Source organism: Columba livia, unplaced genomic scaffold (assembly GCF_036013475.1).
Source record: "Columba livia isolate bColLiv1 breed racing homer unplaced genomic scaffold, bColLiv1.pat.W.v2 Scaffold_2011, whole genome shotgun sequence".
Classification (NCBI taxonomy): Eukaryota; Metazoa; Chordata; class Aves; order Columbiformes; family Columbidae; genus Columba; species Columba livia.
Window position 1 is genome coordinate 1 of NW_027043173.1, and position 19,571 is coordinate 19,571.

The following is a 19,571-nucleotide window of genomic DNA, read 5'->3' on the forward strand; positions in this document are numbered from 1 at the left end:
GGACAAGCCCCAGGACCCCACGGGGACCCCACAATGGGGGGGGACAAGTCCCAGGACCCCATGGGGACCCCACGATGGGGGGGACGAGCCCCAGGACCCCATGGGGACCCCACGATGGGGGGGGGACGAGCCCCAGGACCCCATGGGGACCCCAGGACGAGGGGGGGGACAAGCCCCAGGACCCCATGGGGACCCCACGATGGGGGGGGGGACAAGCCCCAGGACCCACAATGAGGGGGATGAGCTCCAGGACCCCATGGGGACCCCAAGACGGAGGGGAAGAACCCCTGGACCCCTTGCAATGGGGTGGACGAACCCCTGCACCCCATGGGGACCTCGGAATGGGGGGGACGAGCCGTAGGACCCCACAAGATAGGGGGGACAAGCCCCAGGACCCCACGGGGACCCTGGAATGGGGGGGATGAGCCCTGGGACCCCATGGGGACCCTGGAATGGGGGGCACGAGCGCCAGGATCCCCTGCAATGGGGTGGACGAACCCCTGCACCCCATGGGAACCCCGCAATGTTGGGGACAAGCCCCGGGACACCACAAGGATCCCACGAGGGGGTGGACAAGCCCCAGGACCCCACAATGAGGGGGATGAGCCCCGGGACCCCATGGGGACCCCACTATGGGGGGGACGAGCCCCAGGACCCCATGGGGACCCCACTACGGGGGGGACGAGCCCCAGGACCCCACGGGGACCCCACGATGGGGGGGGGGGACGAGCCCCAGGACCCACAATGAGGGGGATGAGCCCCGGGACCCCACGGGGACCCCACAATGGGGGGGACAAGTCCCAGGACCCCACGGGGACCCCACAATGGGGGGGACAAGTCCCAGAACCCCACGGGGATCCCACGATGAGGGGGACGAGCCCCAGGACCCCATGGGGACCCCACGAGGGGGGGGATGAGCCCCGGGACCCCATGGGGACCCCACGACGGGGGGGATGAGCCCCAGGACCCATTTCAATGGGGTGGATGAACCCCTGGACCCCACAGGGACCCCAGAATGGGGGGGATGAGCCCTGGGACCCCACAGTATAGGGAGGACGAGCCCCAGGACCCCATGGGGACCCTGGGATGGGGGGGGACGAGCCTCAGGATCACCTGCAATGGGGGGACAAGCCCCGGGACCCCATGGGGACCCCACCATGGGGGGGACAAGTCCCAGGACCCCACGGGGACCCCACGATGTGGGGGACAAATCCCAGGACCCCACGGGGACCCCGGGAAAGGGGGGACAAACCCCTGGACCCCATGGAGACCCCACGATGAGGGGGACGAGCCCCCAGAACCACACGGGGACACCAGGATAAGGGGAACGAACCCCGGGACCCCATGGAGACCCAGGAACGGGGGGGACGAACCCCAGGACCCCTTGTAACGGGGGGGGAAGAGCCCCCGGACCCCGCGGGGACCCCGGGATGGAGGGAACCGGGGAGCTCACCTGAAAAGAACCCCCTTGATGACCTGCCAGGCGTTGGGCGCCGGTTGTTGCCGCTGCGTCTCGGCCGCCGCCGCCGCTTCGCCGCTACCACCGGCGCTGCCGTTGCTCGTCACCTACGGGGAGGAGGAACCGGGACGGTGAGTAGCGTCACCGGCCGGGGCTCTGCTGCTGTTCCTCCGGCCCCGCTGTCCCCGTTGTCCCCGGTGTCCCCGGTCCCGTCCGTACCTGCCCCGGCCCGGTCGCCGCCGCCACCTCCGTCCCCGGCGCCGCCATCTTGCTGCGCCGCCGCTCCGGCCGCTCTCGCGAGACCGCCGCCGGCGTCACGTGACGGCGCGGGAGGGCGGAGCAGGCAGATCGCCCCGCCCACTCCGCGCCAAACCACGCCAGCTCCTTTTCCAAACCACGCCTACTCCTTTTCCAGCCCCGCCCACTCGTTTTCCAGCTCCGTCCGCGCCGCTCCTAGCCCCGCCCACTCGTTTTTCAGCCCCGCCCACCGCACTCCCAACCCCGCCCACTTATCTCCGAGGCCCGCCCACTCGTTTCCCTACTCCGCTCAAAGCCCCCCCCACGCTCCTTTCCCAGCCCCGCCCTTTCCACTCCCAGCTCCTCCCACCCCACTCCCAGCCCCGCCCACTGAATCCACATTCCCCCCCACTCGTTTCTCAGCCCGCCCACTCCATTCGTGGGAACCGGAAAAGTAAATGTCACTCCAGTCTTCAAAGATGGGGGGAACGACCTGTTGGAGACCAGTGAAAAGGGTCCTGGGGGTCCTGGAGGTCCTGGGGGACAGCAGGATGACCATAAAAAAAGGGTTTCATTCAGTAAAATGTATCTATTATGATACACGTGTGAAACATATATATATATATATATGTACGTTGTATACAGCCACAGCACCCTGAGAACACCGGAACTCGGAAGCTAAGCAGGGTCGGGCCCGGTCAGTACTTGGATGGGAGACCTTTGAGGTCCCTTTAAATCCCTGGCAGTCTGATTCTGTTCCCAGCCCCGCCCACTCCGCCCCAGCCCCGCCCACTCCTTTCCCATGCCCGCCCACCTCCGGGATGGTGACGTCAGCCCCACGGACCCGCCAATAGCGGCGCCGCTAGAGCGGGGTTCCCCGGCCCCGCCCCTCCTCTGCGGTGACGTCAGCGGCGGCAGCCAATGGCGGCGGCGCCCGCGCGGGGATTTCCAGCTACGGCGGCCGCGCGGCTCCGGTGGGCGGCGGGACCGGGACCGGGACATGGCGCTGCCGCTCGGTTAGGGGACCGGGGCGGAACCGGGGGCGGGAACCGGGAATGGGGAACCGGGGTCTGTCCCGGCGGGGGGGGTCAACCGGGGATGGGGAACCGGGGGCGGGGACTGGGGGCTGCACCGGGAATGGGGAACCGGGGGCTGCACCGGGGATAGGGAACCGGAGATGGGGAACCGGGGTCTGTCCGGAAGGCGGAACCGGGAATGGGGAACTGGGGTTTGCACCGGGTGGGGGGGGAACCGGAGGCGGGGAACGGGGGAACCGGGAATGGGGAACCGGGGGCTGCACCGGGGCGGGGAACCGGGATCTGCACCGGGGCGGGGAACCGGACATGGGGAACCGGGGTCTGTCCGGGAGGCGGAACCGGGAATGGGGAACCGGGGGCTGCACCGGGAGGGGGGAAACGGGGATGGGGAACCGGGGGACCGGAGTCTGTCCCGGTGGAGGGAACCGGGGGGGCAACCGGTGTCCGCACCGGGCGGGGAACCTGGATGGGGAACCGGTGTCCGCACCGGGGACTCGAACCGGGGTCTGTATGGGGATGGGGACGCGGGGTCTGCAGCGTGGGGTGGGGGGGGGGGTGTCGGTCTTGGGGACCCCCGGTTCCTTCCGGGGGGGGGGGTGACACGGCCCTGGGGATCCCCCGATCCCACCGGGGCGGGTTGGGGGGGGCAGCTCCTTTTGGGGATCCCCATGTTCCTACCGGGGGTTACATGGTCCCCAACCCACCCCCCCGCCGCGGTCCCCGTGTGTGTCCCCCCCCGCTCGGGGGGGTGACAATGCGTGTGTCCCCCCCCCCCAGGAGCTGCCCCCCAGGACCCCGGTTTGGCCATGGCACACACCGGTGAGCCCCCCCCACCCCGGCCCCCCAAAACCCACCTGCAAATGGGGGTCCCCAGGTCCCCCCCCCCAATTGGGACCGGGGGTGACCCGGGGGGGGGGGGTTTGTGCCGTTACAGATGATTTGGGTGAGTGACCCCCCCGGGGGTGTCGTGTCACGGTTTTGGGGTCCCCTCGGCTGGAGCTGCAGGTGATGGGGTGTCCCGCCCCCCCCCCCACAAAAGGTTTGGGGCAGGATTTGGGGTGCAGAGACCCCCCCCATGGGGATGTGATGGGTTGTCCCTCCCCCCCCCCCCCGCCCCAATGACCCTGATACAAAGGGGGCGTTTTGGGGGGGTCGTGGTGATTTTGGGGGGGTCATGATGAGTTTGGGGGGTTGTGATGATTTTGGGGGGTCATGGCAAGTTTGGGGGGGTCGCTACGATTTTGAGGGGGTCACTGCGAGTTTGGGGGGTCACAGTGAGTTTGGGGGGGTTGTGGCGACTATGGGGGGTCATGACGATTTTGGGGTGTCACTGCGAGTTTGGGGGGGTCGCAGCAAGTTTGGGGGGGTCACTGCGAGTTTGGGGGGTCACAGTGAGTTTGGGGGGGTTGTGGCGACTGTGGGGGGTCATGGCAAGTTTGGGGGGGTCATGACGATTTTGGGGGGTCACAGTGAGTTTGGGGGGGTTGTGGTGACTGTGGGGGCTCATGGCAAGTTTGGGGGGGTCATGCCGATTTTGGGGTGTCACTGAGGTTGGGGGGGTCATGATAAGTTTGGGGTAAATAAAGCGAGTTTGGGGGGGTCACATTGAGTTTAGGGGTTCGCATCGACTTTGGGGGTGTCGCTGAGACTTTGGGGGTTCGTCCTGAGTTTGGGGGGGGTCACGATGAGTTTGGAGCATCACAGCGAGTTTAGGGGGTCACTGCGGTTTTGGGGGGGTCATGATGAGTTTGGGGGTCCGTCCCGACTTTGGGGGTGTCACTGCTATTTGGGGGGTTCGTCCCGAGTTTGGGGGGGGTCATGATGAATTTGGGGGTCCGTCCCGACTTTGGGGGTGTCACTGCGGTTTGGGGGGGTCATGATGAGTTTGGGGGGGCCATGATGAGTTTGGGGGTCCTTCCCGACTTTGGGGTGTCACTGCGGTTTTGGGGGGGTCATGATGAGTTTGGGGGCTCGTCCCGAATTTGGGGGGTCATGATGAGTTTGGGGGTCCATCCCGAGCTTGGGGGTGTCACTGTGATTTGGGGGGTTTGTCCCGAGTTTGAGGGGGGTCATGATGAATTTGGGGGTCCGTCCCAACTTTGGGGGTGTCTCTGCGGTTTTGGGGGGTTCGTCCTGAGTTTGGGGGTCCGTCCCGACTTTGGGGTGTCACTGCGGTTTTGGGGGGGTCATGATGAGTTTGGGGGTCCGTCCCGACTTTGGGGGTGTCACTGCCATTTGGGGGGTTCGTCCCGAGTTTGGGGGGGGTCATGATGAATTTGGGGGTCCGTCCCGACTTTGGGGGTGTCACTGCGGTTTGGGGGGGTCATGATGAGTTTGGGGGGGCCATGATGAGTTTGGGGGTCCGTCCCGACTTTGGGGTGTCACTGCGGTTTTGGGGGGGTCATGATGAGTTTGGGGGCTCGTCCCGAATTTGGGGGGTCATGATGAGTTTGGGGGTCCATCCCGAGCTTGGGGGTGTCACTGCGATTTGGGGGGTTCGTCCCGAGTTTGGGGGGGGGTCATGATGACTTCGGGGGTCCGTCCCGAGCTTGGGGGTGTCACTGCGATGTGGGGGTCCATCCCGGCTTTGGGGGTGTCACTGCGATTTGGGGGGTTCGTCCCGAGTTTGGGGGGGGGTCATGATGACTTCGGGGGTCCATCCCGAGCTTGGGGGTGTCACTGCGATTTGGGGGGCCCCCTGACACCCCCCCATCCCGCAGCCATCATCGAGGAGGTGATGAAGGAGGACGGTTTCCAGCCGGCCCCCGTCCCCGTGTCCCCCAAAGCGCCCCCCAAGGGCTCGGCCAGGCTGGTGGCTCGTGGTTCGGGCCCCTCCGAGGTCCCGTCCCCCGCGCTGTCCCGCAGCCTCCGCTCGCTGTCGCTGTCGCCCAAGGCGGCGGCTCCGCGCTGGACCGCGGTTCGAGGCCCCGGTGCGGAGCAGCTGGAGGAGCTGCTGGAGCCGCCCAAGCTGGTGATCACGGAGCAGCCCAAGCAGCGCGGGATGCGGTTCCGCTACGAGTGCGAGGGGCGCTCGGCCGGGAGCATCCTCGGGGAGAGCAGCACCGAGGCCAGCAAGACGCTGCCCGCCATCGAGGTGGGGGGTTGGGGGGGCAGGGGTGGGGCCCTATGGGGCTGGGGGGGCAGAGGTGGAGCCCTATGGGGGGAAGAGATGGGGCCCTGTGGGGCTGGAGGGGGAAGAGATGGAGCCCTATGGGGGGAAGAGATGGGGCCCTGTGGGGCTGGAGGGGGAAGAGATGGAGCCCTATGGGGGGAAGAGACGGGGCCCTGTGGGGCTGGAGGGGGAAGAGATGGAGCCCTGGGGGTTGGGGGGGAAGAGCCCTGGGGGGACAGAGATGGGGCCCTATGGGGCTGAAGGGGGAGAGATGGGGCTCTATGGGGCTGAGGGGGGCAGAGGTGGAGCCCTATGGGGGGAAGAGATGGGGCCCTGTGGGGCTGGAGGGGGAAGAGATGGAGCCCTATGGGGCTGGAGGAAGAAGAGATGGAGCCCTGGGGGTTGGGGGGGAAGAGCCCTGGGGGGGAAGAGATGGAGCCCTATGGGGCTGAAGGGGGAGAGATGGGGCTCTATGGGGCTGGAGGGGGAAGAGATGGAGCCCTATGGGGGGAAGAGATGGGGCCCTGTGGGGCTGGAGGGGGAAGAGATGGAGCCCTATGGGGCTGGAGGGGGAAGAGAGGGAGCCCTGGGGGTTGGGGGGGAAGAGCCCTGGGGGACAGAGATGGGGCCCTATGGGGCTGAAGGGGGAGAGATGGGGCTCTATGGGGCTGGAGGGGGAAGAGATGGAGCCCTATGGGGGGAAGAGATGGGGCCCTGTGGGGCTGGAGGGGGAAGAGATGGAGCCCTGGGGGTTGGGGGGAAGAGCCCTGGGGGGGAAGAGATGGAGCCCTATGGGGCTGAAGGGGGAGAGATGGGGCTCTATGGGGCTGGAGGGGGAAGAGATGGAGCCCTATGGGGGGAAGAGATGGGGCCCTGTGGGGCTGGAGGGGGAAGAGATGGAGCCCTGGGGGTTGGGGGGGAGGAGCCCTGGGGGGGAAGAGATGGAGCCCTATGGGGCTGAGGGGGGCAGAGATGGAGCCCTATGGGGCTGGAGGGGGCAGAGATGGAGCCCTGGGGGTTGGGGGGCAGGAGCCCTGGGGGGGAAGAGATGGAGCTCTATGGGGCTGAAGGGGCAGAGGTGGAGCCCTATAGGGCTGGAGGGGGAAGAGATGGAGCCCTATGGGGCTGAAGGGGGGCAGAGATGGAGACCTGGGGGGACATGGGACCCATATGGCTGCTGGGACCCTTCAGTAGCTGCTGGACCCTCATGGGTGCTGAGACCCCCCATATGGGTGCTGGGACCCCCCTGTGGCTGCTGGACCCTCATGGGTGCTGGACCCATATTGCTGCTGGACCCCCATGGGTGTTGGGACCTCCCTGTGGCTGCTGGACCCATATGGGTGCTGGGACCCCACAGTAGCTGCTGGACCATATGGCTGCTGGGACCCCCCCTGTGGCTGCTGGGACCCCCCCTGTGGCTGCTGGGACCCCCCATATGGCTGCTGGGACCCCCCATATGGGTGCTGGACCCATATGGATGCTGGACCCATATGGGTGCTGGGACCCCCTAGTAGCTGTTGGAGCCATATGGGTGCTGGGACCCCCCAGTAGCTGCTGGACCCCCATGGGTGTTGCGACCTCCCTGTGGCTGCTGAAGCCATATGGGTGCTGGGACCCCCTGTGGCTGCTGGACCCCCATGGGTGCTGGACCCATATGGCTGCTGGACCCCCATGGTTGTTGGGACCTCCCTGTGGCTTCTGGACCCATATGGGTGCTGGGACCCCCCAGTAGCTGCTGGACCCCCATGGGTGTTGGGACCTCCCTGTAGCTGCTGGACCCCCCTGTGGCTGCTGGGACCCCCCTGTGGCTGCTGGATCCATATGGGTGCTGGGACCCCCCTGTAGCTGCTGGACCATATGGGTGCTGAGACCCCCCCCTGTGGCTGCTGGACCCCCATGGGTGCTGAGACCCCCCCTGTGGCTGCTGGACCCCCATGGGTGCTGAGACCCCCCCTGTGGCTGCTGGACCCTCATGGGTGCTGGACCCATATTGCTGCTGGACCCCCATGGGTGTTGGGACCTCCCTGTGGCTGCTGGACCCATATGGGTGCTGGGACCCCACAGTAGCTGCTGGACCATATGGGTGCTGAGACCCCCCCTGTGGCTGCTGGACCCCCATGGGTGCTGGACCCATATGGCTGCTGGGACCCCCCAGTAGCTGCTGGACCCATATGGGTGCTGGGACCCCCCATATGGGTGCTGGACCCATATGGGTGCTGGACCCATGTGGGTGCTGGTACCCCCATGGGTAGTGGGACCCCCCTGGGTGCTGAGACCCCCTGTGGCTGCCGGACCCCCATAGGACCCCCCGTGTGAGTGTCCCTAAGGCCACGGTGTCCCCCCCGTGTCCCCCCAGCTGCTGAACTGCCAGGCCATCCCCGAGGTGACGGTGACGGCGTGCCTGGTGTGGAAGGACTGGCCGCACCGCGTGCACCCCCACGGGCTGGTGGGCAAGGACTGCAGCGACGGGCTGTGCCGGGTGCTGCTGCGCCCCCCCACCAACCCCCGGCACAGGTACGGGACCCCCGTGTGCCCCCCGGGGCGGCGGGGGGGGCGGCGGAGATGGGGACGTTGGGGTCAGGTCATAGGGACATTGGGATCATTTATGGGGATGTTTGGGTCAGGTCATGGGGACAATGGGATCACTCATGGAGACATTGAGATCACTCGTGGGGACACCAGGGGCAGCTCATGGGGACACTGGGATCACTCGTGGGGACACGTGGGTCAGCCCATGGGGACATTGGCATCACTCATGGGGACACCAGGGTCAGCTCATGGGGACATTGGCATCACTCATGGGGACACGTGGGTCAGCCCATGGGGACATTGGGATCACTCATGGGAACACCAGGGTCAGCCCATGGGGACATTGGGATCACTCATGGGGACACCAGGGTCAGCCCATGGGGACATTGGGATCGCTCGTGGGGACACCAGGGTCAGCTCGTGGGGACATTGGGATCACTCATGGGATCATTGAGATCACTCATGGGGATGTTGGGGTCAGGTCATGGGGACATTGGGATCATTTATGGGGATGTTTGGGTCAGGTCATGGGGACAATGGGATCACTCATGGAGACATTGAGATCACTCGTGGGGACACCAGGGTCAGCCCATGGGGACACTGGGATCACTCATGGGAAAACCAGGGTCAGCTCATGGGGACATTGGCATCACTCATGGGGACACCAGGGTCAGCCCATGGGGACATTGGCATCACTCATGGGCACACGTGGGTCAGCCCATGGGGACATTGGGATCACTCATGGGGACACCAGGGTCAGCCCATGGGGACATTGGGATCACTCATGGGGACACCAGGGTCAGCCCATGGGGACATTGGGATCACTCGTGGGGACACCAGGGTCAGCTCATGGGGACATTGGGATCACTCATGGGAACACCAGGGTCAGCCCATGGGGACATTGGGATCACTCATGGGGACACGTGGGTCAGCCCATGGGGACATTGGGATCACTCGTGGGAACACCAGGGTCAGCTCATGGGGACATTGGGATCACTCATGGGAACACCAGGGTCAGCCCATGGGGACATTGGGATCACTTATGGGGACACCAGGGTCAGCTCGTGGGGACATTGGGATCACTCGTGGGAACACCAGGGTCAGCCCATGGGGACATTGGGATCACTCATGGGGACATGTGGGTCAGCCCATGGGGACATTGGGATCACTCATGGGAACACCAGGGTCAGCTCATGGGGACATTGGGATCACTCATGGGGACACCAGGGTCAGCTCATGGGGACATTGGGATCACTCATGGGGACACCAGGGTCAGCCCATGGGGACATTGGCATCACTCATGGGAACACCAGGGTCAGCTCATGGGGACATTGGGATCACTTATGGGAACACCAGGGTCAGCCCATGGGGACATTGGGATCACTCATGGGAACACCAGGGTCAGCCCATGGGGACATTGGGATCACTCGTGGGAACACCAGGGTCAGCCCATGGGGACATTGGGATCACTTATGGGAACACCAGGGTCAGCTCATGGGGACATTGGCATCACTTATGGGGATACCAGAGTCAGTTCATGGGGACATTGGGATCACTCATGGGGACACCAGGGTCAGCCCATGGGGACATTGGCATCACTCATGGGGACACGTGGGTCAGCTCGTGGGGACATTGGGATCAGTTCATGGGGACATTGGGATCAGTTCATGGAGACACTGGGGTCACTCATGGGCATCGCTCATGGGGACACTGGCCTCACTCATGGGGCCTTTGACATCACTCATGGGGACATTGGGGTCACTCATGGGGACATTGGGGTCACTCATGGGGACGTTGTCCCCCCAGTTTCAGCAACCTGGGCATCCAGTGCGTGCGCAAGAAGGAGATCGAAGCCGCCATCGAGCGCAAGCTGCAGTTGGGCATCGACCCCTTCAAAGGTATGGGGGTGTCCCCATCCCTTGGGGTCCCCCCACTCCTCGGGGTGTCCCCATCCCCTCGGGGACGTCCCCAACTGTCCCCCACGCTGTGTCCCCAGCCGGCTCGCTGAAGAACCACCAGGAGGTGGACATGAACGTGGTGAGGATCTGCTTCCAGGCGTCCTACACGGACAGCGCGGGCCGGCGGCGCCAGCTCAGCCCCGTGCTCTCGGAGCCCATCTTCGACAAGAGTGCGTCACCGGGGGGGGACACGAGTGTCACCAAGGGGGGGACGTGTCACCCGGGGTGGGGCATGTGTCATCTGGGGCCACCAAAGCCCGTAAACTGGGCTGGGATGGTGTCCAGTCCCAGCGGGATGATGGTCCCAGCCTGGTGCTCTTGGAGCCCGTGTTGGACCAAAGTGGCACCTGGGGGACGTGTCACCAGGGGGACGTGGCACCGGGGGGATGTGGCACCGGGGGGGACAGGGACAGTGGGGAGGTTGGGACCCCCAGGATGGGGTTGGGATGGTGTTTGGTCCCAGTCCAGTATCCAGTCCCAGTCCCAGTCTGATGCTCGGTCCCCGTCTAAGTGCCTGGTCCTGGTCCAGCTCCCAGTCTAAGTGTCTGGTCCCAGTCTAAGTGCCTGGTTCCAGTCCAGTATCCAGTCCCAGTCTAAGTGTCTGGTCCCAGTCTAAGTGTCTGGTCCCAGTCCAGCTCCCAGTCCCAGTCTAAGTGCCTGGTCCCAGTCCAGCTCCCAGTCCCAGTAAGTGTCTGGTCCCAGTCTAAGTGCCTGGTCCTGGTCCAGTTCCTAGTCCCAGTCTGATGCTTGGTCCTGGTCCAAGGCCCAGTCCAATGTTGGTCCCAATCTGATGCCCATTCCCAGTCCCATACTGGTCCCAGTCTGATGCCCAGTCCCAGTCCAGTGCCTGGTCCCCATTCCAGTCCAGTGATGGTCCCAGTCCCATACTGGTCGTGATCCCGTTCCCTGTCCCACATTGGTCCCAGTCCCACACTGGTCCTGATCCCATTCCCAGTCCCACACTGGTCCCAGTCCTGGTGCCACACTGGTCCCAGTGCCCGTCTCATACTGGTCCCAGTCCAATGCCAGGTCCCAGTCCCAGTGCCACACTGGTCCCGGTCCCAGTCCAATGCCCAGTCCCAGTGCCACACTGGTCCCAGTCCCAGTCTCATACTGGTCCCGGTCTCATACTGGTTCCAGTCCCAGACTCATACTGGTCCCGGTCTCATACTGGTCCCAGTGCCAGTCTCATACTGGTTCCAGTCTCATACTAGTCCCAGTGCCAGTCTCATACTGGTCCCAGTCCAATGCCAGGTCCCAGTCTCATACTGGTCCTGGTCTCATACTAGTCCCAGTCCCAGTCTCATACTGGTCCCAGTCTCATACTGGTCCCGGTCTCATACTGGTCCCAGTGCCAGTCTCATACTGGTCCCAGTCTCATACTAGTCCCAGTGCCAGTCTCATACTGGTCCCAGTCCAATGCCAGGTCCCAGTCCCAGTGCCACACTGGTCCCAGTGCCAGTCTCATACTGGTCCTGGTCTCATACTAGTCCCAGTGCCAGTCTCATACTGGTTCCAGTCTCATACTAGTCCCAGTGCCAGTCTCATACTGGTCCCAGTCCAATGCCAGGTCCCAGTCTCATACTGGTCCTGGTCTCATACTAGTCCCAGTCCCAGTCTCATACTGGTCCCAGTCTCATACTGGTCCCGGTCTCATACTGGTCCCAGTGCCAGTCTCATACTGGTCCCAGTCTCATACTAGTCCCAGTGCCAGTCTCATACTGGTCCCAGTCCAATGCCAGGTCCCAGTCCCAGTGCCACACTGGTCCCAGTGCCAGTCTCATACTGGTCCTGGTCTCATACTAGTCCCAGTGCCAGTCTCATACTGGTCCCGGTCTCATACTGGTCCCAGTGCCAGTCTCATGCTGGTCCCAGTCCAATGCCAGGTCCCAGTCCCAGTGCCACACTGGTCCCAGTGCCAGTCTCATACTGGTCCCGGTCTCATACTGGTCCCAGTCTCATACTGGTCCCAGTGCCAGTCTCATACTGGTCCCGGTCTCATACTAGTCCCAGTCCCAGTCTCATGCTGGTCCCAGTCTCATACTAGTCCCAGTGCCAGTCTCATACTGGTCCCAGTGCCAGTCTCATACTGGTCCCAGTCTCATACTGGTCCCAGTTTGACTGCGGTGCCCCCCAGAATCCACCAACACGTCGGAGCTGCGGATCTGCCGCATGAACAAGGAGAGCGGCCCCTGCACGGGCGGCGAGGAGCTGTACCTGCTGTGTGACAAGGTCCAGAAAGGTGGGGACAGGGGACAAACGGGGGACAAAGTGGCCCCAGGGGACAGGGGGACAAATGGGGGGACAGGGGGACAAACCGACCCCAGGGGACAGGGGGACAAATGGGGGGACAGGGGGACAAACCGACCCCAGGGGACAGGGGGACAAATGGGGGGACAGGGGGACAAACCGACCCCAGGGGACAAGGGGACAAGTAGGGGGACAAATTGGGGGACAGGGGGACCAAATAACCCCAGGGGACAAGGACGAACAGGGGGACAAATGGGGGGATGGGGACAAACGAGGGGACAGGGGGACAAAGTGACCCCGGGGGTGCCGTGGGGACCCATGGGTGCTGCAGACCCCCAGGTGACTGGGGGTGCTGGGGGGACCCCAAGTGTCAGTAGGTGACATGGGGGGACCCCAAGTGTCAATGGGTGACATGGGGGTGCTGGGGGGACCCCAAGTGTCAGTAGGTGCCATGTGGGGACCCCAAGTGTCAATAGGTGACCTGGGGGTGCCGGGGGGTGCCCCGGGGGTGCTGGGGGGACCCATGGGTGCTGCAGACCCCCATGTGTCAGGGGAACTTAGGGGTGCCCTGGGGGTGCTGGGGGGTCCTCAGTGGGTGCTGCAGGGTCCCCAGGTTACTGTGGGTGCTGGGGGGTGACCCACGGGTACCGGGGGGACCCATGGGTGCTGCAGACCCCCAGATGACTGTGGGTGCTGGGGGGACCCCAAGTGTCAGTAGGTGACATGGGGGTGCTGGGGGGACCCCAAGTGTCAGTAGGTGCCATGGGGGGACCCCAAGTGTCAATAGGTGACCTTGGGATGTTGGGGGGACCCCAAGAGTCGGTAGGTGACCTGGGGGTGCTGGGGGGACCCCAAGAGTCAGTAGGTGCCATGGGGGGACCCCAAGTGTCAATAGGTGACCTGGGGGTGCCGGGGGGTGCCCCGGGGGTGCTGGGGGGACCCATGGGTGCTGCAGACCCCCATGTGTCAGGGGAACTTAGGGGTGCCCTGGGGGTGCTGGGGGGACCCATGGGTGCTGCAGACCCCCATGTGTCAGGGGATCTTAGGGGTGCCCTGGGGGTGCTGGGGGGACCCATGGGTGCTGCAGACCCCCAGATGACTGTGGGTGCTGGGGGGACCCCAAGTGTCAATAGGTGCCCCGGGGGTGCTGGGGGGACCCATGGGTGCTGCAGACCCCCATGTGTCAGGGGAACTTAGGGGTGCCCTGGGGGTGCTGGGGGGACCCATGGGTACTGCAGACCCCCATGTGTCCGGGGATCTTAGGGATGACCTGGGGGTGCTGTGGGCACCCATGGGCGCCGCACCCCCCCGTGACGGGCTCGGGGGTCCCCGCGGCCGTGTCCCCGCAGAGGACATCGCGGTGGTGTTCCGCAAGGAGACGTGGGAGGCGCGGGCCGACTTCTCGCAGGCCGACGTCCATCGGCAGGTGGCCATCGTGCTCAAGACCCCCCCGTACCAGCAGCTGGAGCTGGCGGAGCCCGTGGAGGTCGAGGTTTTCCTGCAGCGCCTCACGGACAGCGTGTGCAGCCAGGCCTGCCGCTTCACATACCTGCCCAGGGACCATGGTACGGCCTGGGGACACGGGGACGTGGGGACGGGGACCTGGGATGGGGACAGAACCCCCAGTGTGGGGACAGGGACCTGGGATGGAGATAGAGACATTGGGATGGGGATAGAGACCCTGGGATGGGGACATGGGGACATTGGGATGGGGATAGAGACATTGGCATGGGATAAAGACATTGGAATGGGGACAGGGACCCTAGGGTTGGGATGTGGCCCCTGGGATGGGGATAGAGACATTGGGATGGGATAGAGACATTGGGATGGGGACAGGGACCCTGAGATGGGATAGAGACATTGGGATGGGGACAGGGACATTGGGATGGGGACAGGACCCCCAGCATGGGGATAGAGACATTGGGATGGGGACAGGGACCCTGAGATGGGATAAAGACATTGGGATGGGGACATGAACCCTAGGGTTGGGATGTGGCCCCTGGGATGGGGACAGTGACCCTGGGATGGGGATAGAGACATTGGGATGGGGTAGGGACATTGGGATGGGGACAGGGACCCTGAGATGGGATAGAGACATTGGGATGGGGACAGGGACATTGGGATGGGGACAGGACCCCCAGCATGGGGATAGAGACATTGGGATGGGGACAGGGACCCTGAGATGGGATAGAGACATTGGGATGGGGATAGAGACATTGGGATGGGGACAGGGACATTGGGATGGGGACAGGACCCCCAGCATGGGGATAGAGACATTGGGATGGGGACAGGGACCCTGAGATGGGATAGAGACATTGGGATGGGATAGAGACATTGGGATGGGGACAGGACCCCCAGCATGGGGATAGAGACATTGGGATGGGGATAGAGACATTGGGATGGGGACAGGGACCCTGAGATGGGATAGAGACATTGGGATGGGATAGAGACATTGGGATGGGGACAGGGACCCTGATATGGGATAGAGACATTGGGATAGGGACAGGACCTGCCACTTCACCTACCTGCCCAGGCACTATGGTACGGCTTGGGGACACGGGGACGTGGGGACGGGGACCTGGGATGGGGACAGAACCCCCAGCGTGGGGACAGGGACCTGGGATGGAGATAGAGACATTGGGATGGGGATAGAGACATTGGGATGGGGATAGAGACATTGGGATGGGGACAGGGATCCTGAGATGGGATAAAGACATTGGGATGGGTACATGAACCCTAGGGTTGGGATGTGGCCCCTGGGATGGGGACAGTGACCCTGGGATGGGGATAGAGACATTGGGATGGGGACAGGGACCCTGAGATGGGATAGAGACATTGGGATGGGGACAGGGACATTGGGATGGGGACAGGACCCCCAGCATGGGGATAGAGACATTGGGATGGGGACAGGGACCCTGAGATGGGATAGAGACATTGGGATGGGATAGAGACATTGGGATGGCGACATGAGCCCCATGGTTGGGATGTGGCCCCTGGGATGGGGATAGAGACATTGGGATGGGGACATGGGGACATGGGGACGGGTCACTGGGATGGGGACAGAACCCCCAGCGTGGGGACAGGGACCTGGGATGGGGACAGAGACATTTGGATGGGGTAAAGACATTGGGATGGGGACATAAGCCCCAGGGTTGGGATGTGGCCCCTGGGATGGGGACAGGGAACATGTGATAGGGACAGGGACCCTGGGATGGGGACAGTGACCATGGGGTTGGGATGTGGCCCCTAGGGTGGGGACAGGGACTGTGGGATGGGGACAGGGACCCTGGGAATGGGATGTGTTCCCTGGGATGGGGACAGGACCCTGGGATGGGGACAGGGACCCTGGGATGGGGACAGGGACCTCAGGATGGGGACAGGGACCCTGGGATGGGGACAGTGTCCTCCAGCATGGGCCCAGGCTCCCAGTTGGGTACAAGGTTACGGGGGTGACAGCCACGGGGAGGTGACATTGGGGTGACATTGGGGGTCCCTCCCCACAGACGCCTATGGGGTGAACGTCAAACGCAAGCGGGGGATGCCCGAGGTCCTGGAGGAGCTTTCGGGCTCAGGTGGGTGCCAATGGGGACCCCCCTGTCCCCAAGTGGGGGACACCCCAGCTTTGGGGACCCCTCTGTCATTGGGGGACACACCCCAACTTTGGGGACCCCCCTGACGCCAACCCCCCCCAGACCCATATGGGATCGAAGCCAAGAGGAGGAAGAAGCCGCCGGGGTACATGGAGCACTTTGCCCCGCTGCCCACTGCAGGTGGGGACCCCCAGAACCCGAGGGACCCCCCCAGCCCCAGTGTCACCCCCAGTGTCACCCCCAGAGCCCCAGTGTCACCCCAGACCCCGGGGGCCCCCCCCAGACCCTCAGGGACCCCCTAGAGTCCCAGGGACCCCCCATAGCCCCAGTGTTCATGCCCAGAGCCCCCCCAGAGCCCCAGTATCACCCCCAGACCACCAGGGACCCCCCAGACCCCCAGTGTCACCCCCAGACCCTCAGGGACCCCCTCATACCCTCAGGGACCCCCTAGAGTCCAAGGGACCCCCCATAGCCCCAGTGTTACCCCCAGGGACCCCCCCATAGCCCCAGTGTCACCCCCAGGGACCCCCCCCATAGCCCCATTGTCAGCACCAGAGCCCCAGTGTCACCCCCAGAGTCCCAGGTCACCCTCAGGGACCCCCTAGACCCTCAGGGACCCCCCCATAGCCCCAGTGTCACCCCCAGACCCTCAGGGACCCCCCAGATCCCCAGTGTCACCCCCAGACCCTCAGGGACCCCCCCATAGCCCCAGTGTCACCCCAGACCCCTGGGGACCCCCCCAGAACCCTCAGGGACCCCCCCAGAGCACCCAGGGACCCCTCCCATAGCCCCATTGTCACCACCAGAGCCCCAATGTCACCCCCAGAGTCCCAGGGACCCCCCCCCCATAGCCCCAATGTCACCCCCAGAGTCCCAGGGACCCCCCCATAGCGCCAGTATCACTTCCAGGGATCCCAGTACCCCCAGGGACCCCCCCAGACCCCCAGGGACACCCCATAGCCCCAGGGACCCCCCCATAGCCCCAGGTCACCCCCAGACCCCCAGGGACCCCCCCAGACCCCCAGGGACACCCCATAGCCCCAGGGACCCCCCCATAGCCCCAGGTCACCCCCAGACCCCCAGGGACCCCCCCCCCCCCATAGCCCCCCAAACCACCCCCTCCCCCAAAACCCAGGGACCTCAGGAGGTGACGGCCGGGGGGGGGGGGGCTCAGAAGGACCCCCCAGACCCCCCCAAACCCCTATGTCCCATGTTTCCCCCCCCAGAAGACGCCTTCGCCCTTTTGGCCACGGAAACGGAGCCATTGGACACCTTGAGCCAGCTCTACGTCCCTTGGGCCCCCCCGGGCTTACCCCCCCCGTACCCCATTATGGACTTCCCCGAATTATTAGGGGAGCCCTATGCGTCCCCCCCACAAGCGGCCCCCCCGGACCCCCACCCCACCGCCAGCCTGGTGGGCACCCACATGTTCCCCGGGCACTACAAGGACACCGACTTGCGTTTGGGGGACGTCTGAGCCCCCCCCCTGTACCCCAAAATATCCTCTTTGAAATGGGGGGGGGGGGGGTCCTTCTGTACCCCCCAACACACCCCGGGCTGTGCAGACCCCCCCTCCACACCCCGGTTGGCGCCGCTTTGCACTATATTTATAGGGGGGGACGCTGCGGTGGCCCCCCTGGTTCGGGGGGGACGTGGGGTGGCCCCCCCCGGTGGGGGGGACATGCGTGTGTCACTGTGAGGGTCCTTTGGCCCTGGGGGGGGACAGGGGGAATAAAGCTGTTGGTGACACTGTGGCCTCGGGCTGGCCGGGGGGACTGGGATGGGAATGGGATGGGACTGGGATGGGAATGGGACTGGGATGGGACTGGGATGGGAATGGGACTGGGATGGCACTGGGAATGGGATGGGAATGGGATGGGAATGGGATGGCACTGGGAATGGGATGGGAATGGGATGGGAATGGGACTGGGATGGGACTGGGATGGCACTGGGAATGGGACTGGGATGGGAGTGGGATGGGAATGGCATGGGAATGGGATGGGAGTGGGATGGGAATGGGATGGGACTGGGAATGGGATGGGAATGGGATGGGAATGGGACTGGGATGGGACTGGGATGGCACTGGGAATGGGACTGGGATGGGAGTGGGATGGGAATGGCATGGGAATGGGATGGGAGTGGGATGGGAATGGGACTGGGATGGGAGTGGGATGGGAATGGAATGGGAAAGGGACTGGGATGGGAATGGGACTGGGAATGGGACTGGGATGGGAAAGGGAGTGGGATGGGAATGGGACTGGGATGGCACTGGGAATGGGACTGGGATGGGAGTGGGATGGGAATGGAATGGGAAAGGGACTGGGATGGGAATGGGACTGGGAATGGGACTGGGATGGGAAAGGGAGTGGGATGGGAATGGGACTGGGATGGCACTGGGAGTGGGACTGGGATGGGAGTGGGATGGGAATGGAATGGGAAAGGGACTGGGATGGGAATGGGACTGGGATGGGAGTGGGACTGGGATGGGAGTGGGATGGGGATGGGAATGGGACTGGGATGGGAGTGGGACTGGGATGGGAGTGGGATGGGGATGGGAATGGGACTGGGATGGGAGTGGGACTGGGATGGGAGTGGGATGGGGATGGGAATGGGACTGGGATGGGAGTGGGACTGGGATGGGAGTGGGATGGGGATGGGAATGGGACTGGGATGGGAGTGGGATGGGAATGGAATGGGAAAGGGACTGGGATGGGAATGGGACTGGGAATGGGACTGGGATGGGAAAGGGAGTGGGATGGGAATGGGACTGGGATGGCACTGGGAGTGGGACTGGGATGGGAGTGGGATGGGAATGGAATGGGAAAGGGACTGGGATGGGAATGGGACTGGGATGGGAGTGGGACTGGGATGGGAGTGGGATGGGGATGGGAATGGGACTGGGATGGGAGTGGGACTGGGATGGGAGTGGGATGGGGATGGGAATGGGACTGGGATGGGAGTGGGACTGGGATGGGAGTGGGATGGGGATGGGAATGGGACTGGGATGGGAGTGGGACTGGGATGGGAGTGGGATGGGGATGGGAATGGGACTGGGATGGGAGTGGGACTGGGATGGGAGTGGGACTGGGATGGGAGTGGGATGGGGATGGGAATGGGACTGGGATGGGAGTGGGACTGGGATGGGAGTGGGATGGGGATGGGAATGGGACTGGGATGGGAGTGGGACTGGCATGGGAGTGGGAGCGGGAGTGGGATGGCACTGGAATGGGAATGGCACTGGGAATGGGACAGCACTGGGATGGGAATGGGACTGGGATGGGATTGGGATTGGCATGGGATTGGGATGGGAATGGGACTGGGATGAGAGTGGGATGGGAATGGGATGGGAATGGGACTGGGATGGAACTGGGAGTGGGACTGGGATGGCACTGGAATGGG

The 19,571-nt window shown here is 64.3% G+C and overlaps 1 protein-coding gene across 6 annotated transcripts; it reads left to right on the plus strand.

Annotated features, from left to right (window-relative positions):
• The first annotated feature begins 2,588 nt into the window (after positions 1–2,588).
• Positions 2,589–17,926, plus strand: LOC102098867 (transcription factor RelB homolog). 6 transcript variants are annotated; one of them, XM_065048080.1, is made up of 12 exons: positions 2,618–2,712; positions 3,511–3,552; positions 3,668–3,772; positions 5,454–5,827; positions 8,202–8,359; positions 10,181–10,272; positions 10,371–10,502; positions 12,470–12,574; positions 13,932–14,147; positions 16,086–16,154; positions 16,275–16,352; positions 17,399–17,926. In XM_065048080.1, the coding sequence occupies exons 3-12, from the start codon at positions 3,742–3,744 to the stop codon at positions 17,647–17,649; spliced, it is 1,506 nt and encodes a 501-aa protein (XP_064904152.1). In that variant the 5' UTR covers positions 2,618–2,712; positions 3,511–3,552; positions 3,668–3,741; the 3' UTR covers positions 17,650–17,926. The 6 variants fall into 6 exon arrangements, with proteins under 6 accessions (XP_064904151.1, XP_064904152.1, XP_064904154.1 ...); XM_065048082.1 differs by having other exon boundaries at positions 2,619–2,712; positions 3,668–3,738; XM_065048079.1 differs by lacking the exon at positions 3,668–3,772 and having other exon boundaries at positions 2,589–2,712.
• Positions 17,927–19,571: the final 1,645 nt, after the last annotated feature.